The following is a 16,470-nucleotide window of genomic DNA, read 5'->3' as shown; positions in this document are numbered from 1 at the left end:
CTTACTGTTATGAGTCCGTCTGACTCATTTTTAGTACTGCTACTGTCAATGCCGCTGTGGTCCCTTTCAGTACTGCGGGCCCCGGAGTACACAGACACCCTCCACTCCCCCGCACTAAACACATCTGCCAATCACGCCTGCCAGAGCCCTCCCCCCCTTCGGCCGCGGTAAAACTAAGAACACAGCCAGCTGCCACTCACTCCCGCCGGGGCGCTGAGCATCAGGACCTGCCACCGTCAACTAAGAAACCCCCCCCACCACTGCGGAAACACTCAGCCCTGTGCCCTCCGTGCTGAGCTGCCACTCCAAGTCCAGCCAAGCTGCAGTGGAGCGCATCCCAGGGACCGCCCACTTTTTAAATGCGAGTCCCCTGCCCTCAAAACAGGGTAAAATACGTGCTATGGCGTAGGCTGAGGCTGTTCCTACCTGACCCAGTGCCTCCTCAGATTCTGTGAGCCAGTAGGGACCCAGTAACTTCAGCGGTGTAGTGACTCCCCAGAGGCAATACAGAGTGAGAAATAGAGATCACAGAAGCTCTCCTAACTATTCTCACTCCGGATGTGTTTGTCGCCAACATCAGAGACTAAACACCAAACAAGAAAACAATTAGAAATAAAACCTAACTAAAAGCTAGGAGCAAGATAAAAGTGTGCCTACACTCCAAGGCACAAAGCTAAAACTGAGGAGTACTTCCTGTGAAGAGGGGGTTGATGGGAGGGGTTAGAGGGGGAGGAGTTTGTTCTTTTCATAGCTTGTGCCAAACTCCATACTCACACTGTCTAACCCAAGTGTAAGTGTGCAGCATCCCCCAGATGGATGATAGAGAAAACACTGAGGCATCTTGGGAGTATGGAGGGTGAGCAGGGTTACACATTTAAATATTTAAAATGTACCCTTCCCTGCTATCGCACCATCCATATCCAAGAGTACTCCAGTGACCCCTAGTGGATGAAAAAGAAATATAAGTTTCATCAAGGGCACGCACTGTCACAAGACAAGGGCAACACAACAACTTTATAACCAGCTCTTATGCCCTGTAACGTCTTCCTGGAAGCGCTGGGTATATTACCTCGCATTTCCATCTTGACCTGCTCTCGCACCAACCTCTGCTGCTCCTCCAGCTGTCTTGAGCCTTCTTCACGCAAACGTATTATCTAGAGACAGGGAGAGATCAATATGGGTAACATGATGGTAGCGAGTTATAAGATCCTCTCAAGCGGTTATACACATCTGTGAAGGAAACATTCTGAGGAATGGATCTTCCATAAATAAGACACTAACGTATCCTTTGCCTTCCATTGAGTGAAAACCAGGAGTAACGTACGTAATATGATGTTGTATCTAATCAGAGGGATTGCAATGTGCATTCATGCGATTTTCAGCACCATATTAGTTCAAATAACTTCCAGCTCAGGAACTAGTTAGGTAAATCTCAAGGCCCATACACACTTGCCGATATAATGAGCGACGTTGCTCATTTTCCCCCTCCCTGAGCGACGTCGCTCATTTTATCGGCACGTGTGTATTCTGCCAGCACGACCGATGCGCGGCCCCGCGGGTTGGCAATGATCGTCGCTGTCGCCAGTGCATGCATGCAGGATCTGGACTGTCGTCCACGACCTACATGCAGGGCTGGCGGAGGCGTGACGTCACTGAGCAACATGAGCGGTCATATCGCTCAGTGTGTACAGTCGGCGGCCGACCCGGGAGGGGAAACATTAGACGACGTCACTCACAGAGCGACATCGTCTAATGTGTACAGACCTTAAGAGCCAGGGATGTACATTCATTGACATCAGTGTGATAATCCTACTCTTTGGTTCTCCTACCCGTCATCTATACCACAGGAAATATGCAGGAACTACTACCTCCACTATACCGCAGATTTATTATTATTTTCTCTTAAGTCCTAGAGGATGCTGGGGACTCCGTAAGGACCATGGGGATAGACGGGCTCCGCAGGAGACATGGGCACTTTAAGAAAGACTTTAGATCTGGGTGTGCACTGGCTCCTCCCTCTATGCCCCTCCTCCAGACCTCAGTTTACTACTGTGCCCAGAGGAGACTGGGTGCTTTTCAGGGAGCTCTCCTGAGTTTCCTGTCAGAAAGTATATTTGTTAGGTTTTTTCTTTTCAGGGAGCCTGCTGGCAATAGACTCCCTGCATCGAGGGACTGAGGGGAGAGAAGCAGACCTACTTCTGTGAGTTTCAAGGCTCTGCTTCTTAGGCTACTGGACACCATTAGCTCCAGAGGGAGTCGGAACACAGGTCTCACCCTGGAGTTCGTCCCGGAGCGCGCCGCCGTCCTCCTCACAGAGCCGGAAGATAGAAGCCGGGTGAGTATGAGAAGAAAAGAAGACTTCAGAGGCGGCAGAAGACTTCATGATCTTCACTGAGGTAACGCACAGCAGTAAAGCTGTGCGCCATTGCTCCCACACACGGCAGTCACTGTAAATGTGCAGGGCGCAGGGGGGTCGCCCTGGCCAGTATATAAACCTCTCTTTGGCAAAAATAAATATATATACAGCTGGGCCCTGTATATATATATATATATATATATATATATACATACACATATATATATATATATATATACACACATACACATATATATATATATATATATACACACATACACATATATATATATATATATATACATACACACATATATATATATATATATATACATACATATACAATTTTTGCTGTATTTGAGTGGGACAGAAGCCCTCCGCCGAGGGGGCGGGGCTTCTCCCTCAGCACTCACCAGCGCCATTTTCTCCACAGCACAGCTGAGAGGAAGCTCCCCGGACTCTCCCCTGTTTATACCACGGTAGAAATAGGGTTTTAAAGAAGAGGGGGGGCACATAATTAGGCGCATATATATATATATATATATATATATATATATATATATATGTGAATACAGCGCTACTGGGTAAACATAAAATTATTGTGTTTTTTTCCTGGGTCATATAGAGCTGGGGTGTGTGCTGGCATACTCTATCTCTGTCTCTCCAAAGGGCCTTGTGGGGGAACGGTCTTCAGATAAGAGGATTCCCTGAGTGTATGGTGTGTCGGTACGCGTGTGTCGACATGTCTGAGGTAGAAGGCTCTCCTAGAGAGGAGCGGGAGCAAATAAATGTGGTGTCTACGTCGACAACGCCGACACCTGACTGGATGGATATGTGGAATGTTTTAAGTGCTAATGTAAATTTATTGCACAAAAAGATTGGACACAGCTGAAGTTAGGGAAAGTCAGGGAGTCAACCCATGCCTGTCCCTATGTCGCAGGGACCTTAAGGGTCTCAAAAGCGCCCACTATCCCAAATAGTTGACACAGATACCGACAACGGATTCTGACTCCAGTGTCGACTATGATGATGCAAAGTTAAAGCCAAAATTGGCTAAATGTATTCGATATATAATTATTGCAATAAAAGATGTTTTGCACATCACAGAGGAACCCCCTGTCCCTGACAGGAGGGTACACATGTATAAGGGAAAGAAACCTGAGGTAACCTTTCCCCCCTCACGAGTTGAACGAATTATGTGAAAAAGCTTGGGAATCTCCAGACAAAAAACTGCAGATTCCCAAAAGGATTCTAATGGCGTATCCTTTCCCGCCAACGGACAGGATATGGTGGGAATCTTCCCCTAGTGTGGACAAAGCATTGACACGCTTATCCAAAAAGGTAGCGCTGCCATCCCAGGATACGGCTACCCTCAGGTATCCTGCTGACCGCAAGCAGGTTACCCTAAAGTCCATTTACACACATTCTGGTACCTTACTCAGACCGGCAATTGCGTCGGCCTGGGTTGGTAGCGCTGTAGCAGCATGGACAGATACCTTTTCAGCGGAGATTGAGACCCTAGATAAGGATAATATTTTATTGACCCTAGGGCATATAAAGGATGCTGTCCTATATATGAGAGATGCTCAAAGAGAAATTAGTCTACTGGGTTCTAGAATAAACGGTATGTCGATTTCTGCTAGACGAGTCATATGGACCCGGCAATAGACAGGTGATGCAGACTCAAAAAGGCATATGGAGGTTTTACCTTACAGGGGTGAGGAACTGTTTGGGGAAGGTCTCTCGGACCTGGTCTCCACAGCTACAGCTGGTAAATCAATTTTTTTTGCCTTATATTCCCTCACATCCTAAGAAAGCACCACATTATCAAATGCAGTCCTTTGGATCACAGAGACACAAGAAAGTACGAGGTGCGTCCTTTCTTGCCAGAGGTAAGGGCAGAGGGAAAAAGCTGCACAACACAGCTAGTTCCCAGGAACAGAAGTCCTCCCCGGCCTCTACAAAATCCACCGCATGACGCTGGGGCTCCGCTAAAGGAGTCCGCCCCAGTGGGGGCACGTCTTCGAATTTTCAGCCACATCTGGGTTCACTTGCAGGTGGATCCCTGGGCAATAGAAATTGTTTCTCAGGGTTACAAGCTGGAATTCGAAGAGGTGTCTCCTCGCCGGTTTTTCAAATCGGCCCTACCATCTTCTCCCCAGAAAAGGGAGATAGTGTTAAATGCAATTCACAAATTGTATCTTCAACAGGTGGTGGTCAAGATTCCCCTGCTTCAACAAGAAAGGGGATATTACTCGACCCTAATTGTAGTCCCGAAACCGGACGGTTCGGTCAGACCCATATTAAATTTAAAATCCCTGAACCTATACTTGAAAAGGTTCAAGTTCAAGATGGAATCGCTAAAAGCGGTCATCGCCAGCCTGGGATTTTACGGTATCTCTGGACATAAAGGATGCATACCTTCATATTCCCATTTATCCATGTCATCAGGCGTACCTGAGATTTGCGGTACAGAATTGTCATTACCAATTTCAGACGTTGCCGTTTGGTCTCTCCACGGCCCCGAGAATTTTCACCAAGGTAATGGCAGAAATGATGGTGCTCCTGCGCAAGCAAGGTGTCACAATTATCCCGTACTTGGACGATCTCCTCATAAAAGCGAGATCAAGAGAGCGGTTGCTGAACAGCGTATCACTTTCACTGAAGGTGTTACAGCAACACGGCTGGATTCTCAATATCCCGAAGTCGCAGTTGGTTCCTACGACTCGTCTGACTTTCTTGGGCATGATTCTGGATACGGACCAGAAAAGGGTTTATCTTCCAATAGAAAAGGCCCAGGTACTCACGACTCTGGTCAGGAACTTACTGAAACCAAAACAGGTGTCAGTGCATCACTGCACTCGAGTCCTGGGAAACAAGTGGTCCGGGTCACATCTACAGATTCATCAGTTGATCACCCTGTCCCCCAGGGCCAGGGTATCTCTCCTGTGGGGGCTGCAGAGTGCTCACCCTCTAGAAGGCCGCAGGTTCGGCATTCAGGACTGGATCCTGGTAACCACGGACGCGAGCCTCCGAGGTTGGGGAGCAGTCACACAGGGAAGAAATTTCCAAGTTCTTTGGTCAAGTCAAGAGACTTGTCTTCACATCAACATCCCGGAACTGAGGGCCATATACAACGCCCTACGTCAAGCGGAGACCTTACTTCGCGACCAACCAGTTCTGATCCAGTCAGACAACGTCACCGCAGTAGCTCATGTAAACCGCCAAGGCGGCACAAGGAGCAGAATGGCGATGGCGGAAGCCACCAGAATTCTTCGCTGGGCGGAGAATCATGTAAGCGCACTTTCAGCAGTGTTCATTCCGGAAGTGGACAACTGGGAAGCAGACTTCCTCAGCAGACACGACCTGCATCCAGGAGAGTGGGGACTTCATCAGGAAGTCTTCGCACAGATTGCAAGTCAGTGAGGACTACCCCAGATAGACATGATGACGTCCCGACTCAACAAAAAGCTACAGAGGTATTACGCCAGGTCAAGAGACCCTCAGGCAGTAGCTGTAGACGCCCTAGTGACACCGTAGGTGTTCCGGTCGGCCTATGTATTTCCTCCTCTTCCTCTCATACCCAAGGTGTTGAGAATAATAAGAAAAAGAGGAGTGAGAACAATTCTCATTGTTCCAGATTGGCCACGAAGGACCTGGTATCCGGATCTGCAGGAAATGCTCACAGAAGATCCGTGGCCTCTTCCTAAGACAGGACCTGTTGCAACAGGGGCCCTGTCTGTTCCAAGACTTACCGCGGCTGCGTTTGACGGCATGGCGGTTGAACGCTGGATCCTAGCGGAAAATAAGATTTTACTCACCGGTAAATCTATTTCTCGTAGTCCGTAGTGGATGCTGGGAACTCCGAAAGGACCATGGGGAATAGCGGGCTCCGAAGGAGGCTGGGCACTCTAGAAAGATTTAGGACTACCTGGTGTGCACTGGCTCCTCCCACTATGACCCTCCTCCAAGCCTCAGTTAGGACACTGTGCCCGGACGAGCTGACATAATAAGGAAGGATTTTGAATCCCGGGTAAGACTCATACCAGCCACACCAATCACACTGTACAACTCGTGATACTATATCCAGTTTGACAGTATGAAAACAACTGAGCCTCTCAACAGATGGCTCAACAATAACCCTTTATTTAGCAATAACTATTTACAAGTATTGCAGACAATCCGCACTTGGGATGGGCGCCCAGCATCCACTACGGACTACGAGAAATAGATTTACCGGTGAGTAAAATCTTATTTTCTCTGACGTCCTAGTGGATGCTGGGAACTCCGAAAGGACCATGGGGATTATACCAAAGCTCCCAAACGGGCGGGAGAGTGCGGATGACTCTGCAGCACCGAATGAGAGAACTCAAGGTCCTCCTCAGCCAGGGTATCAAATTTGTAGAATTTTGCAAACGTGTTTGCCCCTGACCAAGTAACAGCTCGGCAAAGTTGTAAAGCCGAGACCCCTCGGGCATCCGCCCAAGATGAGCCCACCTTCCCTGTGGAATGGGCTTTCACTGATTTAGGATGCGGCAGTCCAGCCGCAGAATGCACCTGCTGAATCGTGTCACAGATCCAGCGAGCGATAGTCTGCTTAGAAGCAGGAGCACCCAACCTGTTGGGTGCATACAGGACAATAGCGAGTCAATTTTCCTGACTCTAGCCGTCCTGGAAACATAATTTTTCAAGGCCCTGACTACGTCCAGTAACTTGGAATCCTCCAAGTCCCTAGTAGCCGCAGGCACCACAATAGGTTGGTTCAAGTGAAAAGCTGACACCACCTTAGGGAGAAACTGGGAACGAGTCCTCAATTCTGCCCTATCCATATGGAAAATCAGATAAGGACTTTTATATGACAAAGCCGCTAATTCTGATACACGCCTGGCCGAAACCAAGGCCAATAACATGACCACTTTCAACGTGAGATATTTTAGATCCACGGTTTTTAGTGGTTCAAACCAATGTGATTTTTAAGAAACTCAACACCACGTTGAGATCCCAAGGTGCCACTGGAGGCACAACCGGGGGCTGAATATGCAGCACTCCTTTTACAATGTCTGAACTTCAGGTACTGAAGCTAATTCTTTCTGGAAGAAAATCGACAGAGCCGAGATCTGTATCTTAATGGAGCCTAATTTTAGGCCCATAGACACTCCTGCTTGAAGGAAATGCAGAAATCGACCTAGTTGAAATTCCTCTGTTGGGGCCTTTTTTGGCCTCACACCAAGCAACATATTTCCGCCATATGCGGTGATAATGTTTTGCAGTTACATCTTTCCTGGCTTGAATCAGCGTAGGAAAGACTTCCTCCGGAATGCCCTTTTCCTTTAGGATCCGGCGTTCAACCGCCATGCCATCAAAACGTAGCCGCGGTAAGTCTTGGACCAGACAGGGCCCCTGCTGCAGCAGGTCCTGTCTGAGCGGCAGAGGCCATGGGTCCTCTGATATATTTTCTTGAAGTTCTGGGTACCAGGCTCTTCTTGGCCAATCCGGAACCACGAGTATCGTTCTTACTCCTCGCCTTCTTATTATTCTCAGTACCTTTGGTATGAGAGGCAGAGGGGGGAACACATAAACCGACTGGTACACCCACGGTGTTACCAGAGCGTCCACAGCTATCGCCTGAAGGTCCCTTGACCTGGCGCAATATCTTTTATAGCTTTTTGTTGAGGCGGGACGCCTTCATGTCCACCTGTGGCCTTTCCCTATGGTGTACAATCCTTTGGAAGACTTCTGGATGAAGTCCCCACACTCTCGGGTGGAAGTCGTGTCTGCTGAGAAGATCTGCTTCCCAGTTGTCCACTCCGGGAATGAACACTGCTGACAGTGCTAACACATGATTTTCCGCCCATCGGAGAATCCTTGTGGCTTCTGCCATCGCCATCCTGCTTCTTGTGCCGCCCTGTTGGTTTACATGGGCGACTGCCGTGATGTTGCCTGATTGGATCAGGACCGGCTGGTTTTGAAGCAGAGGCCTTGCCTGACTCAGGGCATTGTAATGGCCCTCTGTTCCAGAATATTTATGTAGGGAAGTCACCTGACTTGACCAAAGTCCCTGGAAGTTTCTTCCCTGTGTGACTGCCCCCCAGCCTCAAAGGCTGGCAACCATGGTCACTAGGACCTAGTCCTGTATGTCGAACCTGCGGCCCTCTTGAAGATGGGCACTCTGCAGCTACTACAGTAGAGATACCCTGGTCCTTGGAGACAGGGTTATCAGCCTAATGCATCTGAAGATGCGACCCGGACCACTTGTCTAACAGGTCCCCCTGAAAAATTCTTGCATGGAACCTGCCGAATGGCATTGCTTCGTAGGAAGCTACCATTTTTCCCAGGACTCGCGTGCAATGATGCACCGATACCTGTTTTGGCTTCAGGAGGTCTCTGACTAGAGATGACAGCTCCTTGGCTTTCTCCTCCGGGAGAAACACTTATTTCTGGTCTGTGTCCAGAACCATCCCCAGGAACAGTAGACGTGTCGTAGGAACCAGCTGTGACTCTGGACTGTTTAGAATCCAACCGTGCTGTTGTAGCACTTTCCAAAATAGTGCTACCCCGACTAGCAACTGCTCCTTTGGACCTCGCCCTTATAAGGAGATTGTCCAAGTACGGGATAATTAAAACTCCCCTTTTTCGAAGGAGTATCATCATTCCGGCCATTACCTTGGTAACACCCTCGGTGCCATGTACAGTCCAAACGGCAGGGTCTGGACTTGGTAATGGTAATCCTGTACCACAAATCTGAGGTACTCCTGGCGAGGATAGTAAATAGGGACATGCAGGTAAGTATCCTTGATGTCCCGGGATACCATGTAATCCCCCTCGTCCAGGTTTGCAATAACCGCCCTGAGCGATTCCATCTTGAACTTGAATTTTTTATGTTCAAGGATTTTAAATATAAAAAAGGGTCACACCGAACCATGCGGTTTCGGTACCCCAAACCGTGTGGAATAGTAACCCCGTCTTGTTGAAGTAGGGGCACCTTAAGTATTACCTGCTGGGAATACAGCTTATTAATTGCCTCTAGCACAGCCTCCCTGCCTGAGGGAGTTGTCGGCAAGGTATATTTGAGGAAACGGCGGGGGGAAGACATCTCGAATTCCAGCTTGTACCCCTGAAATACTACTTGAATGAAACAGGGATCCACCTGTGAGCGAGCCCACTGATCGCTGAAATTTTTGAGACGGCCCCCCACCGTACCTGGCTACACCTGTGGAGCCCCCGCGCCATGCTGTGGACTCAGAGGAAGCGAGAGAAGAATTATGATTCTGGGAACAGGCTGACTGGTGCAGCTTTTTCCCTCTTCCCTTGTCTCTGTACAGAAAGGAAGCGCTTTTGACCCGCTTGCTTTTCTGAAGCCGAAAGGACTGTACCTGATAATACAGTGCTTTCTTAGTCTGTGAGGAAAACTGAGGTAAAAATATTTCTTCCCAGCTGTTGCTGCGGATACCAGGTCCCAGAGACCATCCCCAAATAATTCCTCACCCTTATAAGGCAGAATCTCTATGCACCTTTTAAGGTCAGCATCACCTGTCCAGTGACAGGTCTCTAATACCCTCCTGACAGAATGGACATTACATTCATTTTGGATGCCAGCCGGCAAAATATCCCTCTGTGCATCCCTCATATATAAGACGACGTCTTTAATATGTTCTCATGTTAACAAACTAGTATGTTTGACAGGGTCACCGACCACGCTGCAGCAGCACGCTCTGCAGGTTTCAGTCTAGTACCTGAGTGTGTAAATACAGACTTCAGGATAGCCTCCTGCTTTTTATCAACAGGTACCTTCAAAGTGGCCGTTCCTAAAACGGTAGTGCCACCTATTTTGACAACCGTGTGAGCGCCTTATCCACCCTAGGGGATATCTCCCAGCGTAACTAATCCTCTGGCGGGAAAAGGTACGCCATCAGTAACTTTTTAGAAATTACCAGTTTCTTATCATGGGGAATCCACGCTTTTCACACACTTCATTCATTCATCTGATGGGGGAACAAAACATTGCCTGCTTTTTCTCCCCAAACATAAAAACCCATTTTTAGAGGTTAATGTCAGAAATGTGTAACACATTTTTTATTGCCGGGATCAAGTCACGGATGTTCCTAGTGGATTGTGTATATGTCTCAACCTTGTCGACACTGGAGTCAGACTCCGTGTCGACATCTGTGTCTGCCATCTGAATGAGCGGGCGTTTTTGAGCCCCTGATGGCCTTTGAGACGCCTGGGCAGGCACGGGCTGAGAAGCCGGCTGTCCCACAGCTGTTACGTCATCCACCCTTTTATGTAAGGAGTTGACACTGTCGGTTAATACCTTTTACCTAACCATCCACTCTGGTGTCGGCCCCACAGGGGGCGACATCACATTTATCGGCATCTGCTCCGTCACTATATAAGCCTCCTCCTCAAACATGTCGACACAGCTGTAGCGACACACCGCACACACACAGGGAATGCTCTGACTGAGGACAGGACCCACAAAGCCCTTTGGGGAGACAGAGAGAGAGTATGCCAGCACACACCAGAGCGCTATATAATGTGGGGATTAACACTATAACTGAGTGAATTTTCCCCCATAGCTGCTTGTATATACAATATTGCGCCTAAATTTAGTGCCCCCCCTCTCTTTTCAACCCTTTGAGCCTGAAAACTACAGGGGAGAGCCTGGGGAGCTTTCTTCCAGCTGCACTGTGAAGAGAAAATGGCGCCAGTGTGTCTGAGGGAGATAGCTCCGCCCCTTTTCCGCGGCCTATTCTCCCGCTTTTTTCTGGATTCTGGCAGGGGTATTTACCACATATATAGCCTCTGGGGCTATATATTGTGGTATTTTTGCCAGCCAAGGTGTTTTTATTGCTGCTCAGGGCGCCCCCCCCAAGCGCCCTGCACCCTCAGTGACCGGAGTGTGAAGTGTGCCTGAGTAACAATGGCGCACAGCTGCAGTGCTGTGCGCTACCTTGGTGAAGACTGATGTCTTCTGCCGCCGTTTTTCCGGACCTCTTCTTGCTTCTGGCTCTGTAAGGGGGACGGCGGCGCGGCTCCGGGACCGAACACCAAGGACTGGGCCTGCGGTCGATCCCTCTGGAGCTAATGGTGTCCAGTAGCCTAAGAAGCCCAATCCGGGTGCAAGCAGGCGAGTTCGCTTCTTCTCCCCTTAGTCCCTCGCTGCAGTGAGCCTGTTGCCAGCAGGTCTCACTGAAAATAAAAAACCTAAATCTATACTTTCTTTCTAAGGGCTCAGGAGAGCCCCTAGTGTGCATCCAACCTCGGCCGGGCACAAGATCTAACTGAGGCTTGGAGGAGGGTCATAGTGGGAGGAGCCAGTGCACACCAGGTAGTCATAAATCTTTCTAGAGTGCCCAGCCTCCTTCGGAGCCCGCTATTCCCCATGGTCCTTTCGGAGTTCCCAGCATCCACTAGGACGTCAGAGAAAAAGGTATTCCGGATGAGGTCATTCCTACGCTAATAAAGGCTGTCAGGAAGGACGTGACATCTAAACATTATCACCGTATATGGCGAAAATATGTTTCTTGGTGTGAGGCCAGGAATGCTCCTACGGAAGAATTCCATCTGGGCCGCTTCCTTCACTTCCTACAAACTGGAGTGAATTTGGGCCTAAAATTAGGCTCTATTAAGGTTCATATTTCGGCCTTATCCATTTTCTTTCAAAAGGAATTGGCTTATATCCCTGAAGTACAGACTTTTGTGAAGGGAGTGCTGCATATTCAGCCTCCTTTTGTACCTCTGGTGGCGCCTTGGGACCTTAACGTGGTGTTAAGTTTCCTTAAGTCACACTGGTTTGAACCACTTAAAACGGTGGAGTTAAAATATCTCACTTGGAAGGTGGTCATGTTATTAGCCTTGGCTTCGGCTAGGCGAGTGTCGGAATTAGCGGCTTTATCTCATAAAAGTCCCTATCTGGTTTTCCATATGGATAGAGCGGAATTGGGGACCCGTCCTCAATTCTTGCCTAAGGTGGTGTCATCTTTTCATATGAACCATGTGCCTGTGGCTACGCGTGACTTGGAGGATTCCGAGTCCCTTGATGTGGTCAGGGCTTTGAAAATTTACGTGGCCAGAACGGCTAGAGTCAGAAAAACAGAAGCACTGTTTGCCCTGTATGCAGCCAACAAGATTGGCGCCCCTGCTTCAAAGCAGACTATTGCTCGCTGGATCTGTAACACGATTCAGCGGGCGCATTCTACGGCGGGATTGCCGTTACCAAAATCGGTCAAGGCCCATTCCACTAGGAAGGTGGGCTCTTCTTGTGCGGCTGCCCGAGGGGTCTCGGCACTACAGCTGTGCCGAGCTGCTACTTGGTCGGGTTCAAACAAATTTGCAAAGTTCTATAAGTTTGATACACTGGCTGAGGAGGATCTCCTGTTTGCTCAATCGGTGCTGCAGAGTCATCCGCACTCTCCCGCCCGTTTGGGAGCTTTGGTATAATCCCCATGGTCCTTACGGAGTCCCCAGCATCCTCTAGGACGTAAGAGAAAATAAGATTTTAAACCTACCGGTAAATCTTTTTCTCGTAGTCCGTAGAGGATGCTGGGCGCCCGTCCCAGGTGCGGACTACTTCTGCAAGGCTTGTATATAGTTTTGCTTACATAAGGGTTATGTTAGTGTTTTCATCGGTCTTGGACTGATGCTATGTTGTTTTCATACTGTTATCTGGTTAATATATCACAAGTTATACGGTGTGATTGGTGTGGCTGGTATGTATCTTGCCCTTGGATTAACAAAAATCCTTTCCTCGTACGGTCCGTCTCCTCTGGGCACAGTTTCTCTAACTGAGGTCTGGAGGAGGGGCATAGAGGGAGGAGCCAGTGCACACCCAGATCTAAAGTCTTTCTTAAAGTGCCCATGTCTCCTGCGGAGCCCGTCTATCCACATGGTCCTTACGGAGTCCCCAGCATCCTCTACGGACTACGAGAAAAAGATTTAAAATCTTATTTTTTTAGTTTACCTTGAAAGCAATCCTAAAGAGTAACTACAGTGTCTGTCACTGACATCAGGTTCACCATAGGGAGGAAGAGCGGGATACAGGTACAGTGGGGCAAAAAAGTATTTGGACAGCCACCGATTGTGCAAGTTGACCCACTTAAAAAGATGAGAGAGGTCTGTAATTTCCACCATAGATACACTTCAACTGTGAGAGAGAGAATCTGAAAAAAAACTAACCAAAAAACAGGAAATCACATTGTATGATTTTTATACAATTTACTTGTACATTCTTGTGGAAAAACAGGAATTTGATACCTACCGGTAAAACCTTTTCACCTAGTCCATAGAGGATGCTGGGGTCCACTTCATGACCATGGGGTATAGACGGTTCCGCAGGAGCCATGGGCACTCTTAAGACCTTTCAATGGGTGTGAACTGGCTCCTCCCTCGATGCCCCTCCTCCAGACCTCAGTTATAGGAACTGTGCCCAGGGAGACGGACATTTCGAGGAAAGGATTTACTTTAAACTAGTGGTGAGATACATACCAGCTCACACCTCAACCATGCCACACAACATGGCATTCAACAGAACACACGCCAACAGGCATGAACCAATTACAGCAACCAACATGCTGAAACTAATATAACACAACTTGTGTAACTCTAATAACAAAACTGCAGGTAAAGTACGCACTGGGACGGGCGCCCAGCATCCTCTACGGACTAGGAGAAAAGGATTTACCGGTAGGTATCAAAATCCTGTTTTCTAATACGTCCTAGAGGATGCTGGGGTCCACTTCATGACCATGGGGTTTATACCAAAGCTCCAGTATGGGCGGGAGAGTGCGGATGACCCTGCCGCACCGATTGACCAAACTTGAGGTCTTCATCGACTAAGGTGTCAAACTTGTAGAATTTAGCAAATGTGTTTGACCCCGACCAAGTAGCTGCTCGGCAAAGTTGCAATGCCGAGATCCCCCGGGCAGCCGCCCAGGATGAGCCCACCTTCCTAGTGGAATGGGCCTTCACCGACGTCGGTAACGGCAATCCAGCCGTAGTATGAGAGTGCTGAATCGTACTTCTGATCCAACGCGCAATAGTCTGCTTGGAAGCAGGACACCCAATCTTGTTGGGAGCATACAGGACAAACAAAGACTCTGTTTTCCGTATTCGAGCTGTTTTAGCGACATAAATCTTCAAAGCCCTAACCACAACTAGAGACTTTGACTCAGTGAACGTGTCAGTAACTACTGGCACCACAATAGGTTGGTTTATGTGGAAAGATGAAACCACCTTTGGAAGAAAATGTTGACGAGTCCTCAACTCTGCCCTATCTTCATGGAAGATCAGGTAAGGGCTCTTGTGAGACAAGGCCCCCAATTCAGACACCCGCCGCGCGGATGCCGATGCCAAAAGCATCACCACTTTCCAAGTGAGAAACTTCAACTCTATCTCTTGTAAAGGCTCAAACCAATCTGATTGAAGGAACTGCAACACCACGTTAAGGTCCCATGGTGCCACTGGAGGCACAAATGGAGGCTGGATGTGCAGAACCCCTTTCACGAAGGTCTGAACCTCTGGAAGAGAGGCCAATTGTTTTTGGAAGAACACTGACAAGGCCGAAATCTGGACCTTAATTGATCCCAATCGTAGGCCCGCCTCCACACCAGCCTGCAGAAAATGGAGAAAACGTCCCAACTGAAACTCTTCCGTAGGAGCCTTCTTGGATTCACACCAAGACACATATTTTCTCCAAATACGGTGGTAATGTTTCGCCGTTACTTCATTCCTGGCCTGAATAAGGGTGGGGATGACTTCCTTGGGAACACCCTTTCGGGCTAGGATCCGGCGCTCAGCAGCCATGCCGTCAAACTTAGCAGCGGTAAGCCTTGATACGCGCATGGCCCCTGCTGCAGCAGGTCCTCGTGAAGAGGAAGAGGCCGAGGATCTTCTATGAGCAACTCCTGAAGATCTGGGTACTAAGCCCTCCTTTGCCAGTCTGGGGCAATGAAGATTGCTCGAACTCTTGTTCTTCTTATGATCCTGAGCACTTTTGGGATTAGCGGAAGTGGAGGGAAGACATACACCGACCGGAACACCCACTGGGCCACCAGCGCATCCACTGCTATTGCTTGAGGGTCTCTTGACCTGGAACAATATTTCTGAAGCTTCTTGTTGAGACGAGATGCCATCATGTCTACTTGAGAAACTCCCCAAAGACTTGTCACCTCTGTGAAGACTTCTTGGTGTAGGCCCCACTCTCCTGGATGGAGATCGTGTCTGCTGAGGAAGTCTGCTTCCCAGTTGTCTACTCCCGGAATGAAAATTGCCGACAGAGCCTTTACATGTCTTTCTGCCCAGAGGAGGATCTTCGTCACCTCTGCCATTGCCGCTCTGCTTTTCGTTCCGCACTGCCTGTTTATGTACGCGACTGCTGTTATATTGTCCGACTGGATCTGCACGGGATGATCTTGAAGAAGATGTACCGCTTGTTGAAGGCCGTTGTAAATGGCTCTCAATTCCAGCACGTTTATGTGAAGGCAGGCTTTCTGACTTGACCATTTTCCCTGGAAGCTTTCTCCCTGAGTGACAGCTCCCCAGCCTCGGAGACTTGCATCCGTGGTTACCAGGAGCCAGTCCTGAATCCCGAACCTGCGTCCCTCTAGTAGGCGAGAACTGTGTAGCCACCACAGGAGCAAAATCCTGGCTTTTGACGACAGGATTATCTTCCGGTGCCTGTGTAGGTGGGATCCCGACCACTTGTCCAACAGGTCCCACTGGAATACCCTGGCATGGAACCTGCCAAACTGTATGGCCTCGTAGGCCGCCACCATCTTCCCCAACAACCGAATGCACTGATGGATCGACACACTCGATGGTTTCAATATCTGTTTTACCATTTTCTGGATTTCCAGAGACTTTTCCTCCGGAAGAAATACTCTCTGAACTTCTATGTCCAGAATCATCCCGAGAAAAGACAATCTTGTCATCGGTTCCAACTGTGACTTTGGATAATTTCTGATCCAACCGTGTTGTTGGAGTATTGACAGGGAGAGTGTGATGTTTTGTTTGTAACAACTGTTCCCTGGATCTCGCCTTTATCAGGAGATCGTCTAGATAAGGAATTATATTGACTCCTTTTTGACGCAGGAGAACCATCATCTCCGCCATCACCT

General features: G+C 48.7%; 1 protein-coding gene across 1 annotated transcript in view; it reads right to left on the bottom strand.

Annotated features, from left to right (window-relative positions):
• Nucleotides 1-16,470, bottom strand: part of DNAJC17 (DnaJ heat shock protein family (Hsp40) member C17) — a 121,849-nt gene that overhangs the window by 70,023 nt on the left and 35,356 nt on the right. Inside the window, exon 6 of the mRNA XM_063947776.1 lies at nt 1,070-1,154. Within this exon, the coding sequence (XP_063803846.1) occupies nt 1,070-1,154 (85 nt within the window). The remainder of the gene's footprint in view (nt 1-1,069; nt 1,155-16,470) is intronic.

Source organism: Pseudophryne corroboree, chromosome 12, assembly GCF_028390025.1.
Source record: "Pseudophryne corroboree isolate aPseCor3 chromosome 12, aPseCor3.hap2, whole genome shotgun sequence".
Lineage (NCBI taxonomy): Eukaryota > Metazoa > Chordata > Amphibia > Anura > Myobatrachidae > Pseudophryne > Pseudophryne corroboree.
The sequence above is the reverse complement of the archived record's forward strand: the minus strand, read 5'-3'. Positions and strand labels throughout refer to the sequence as shown.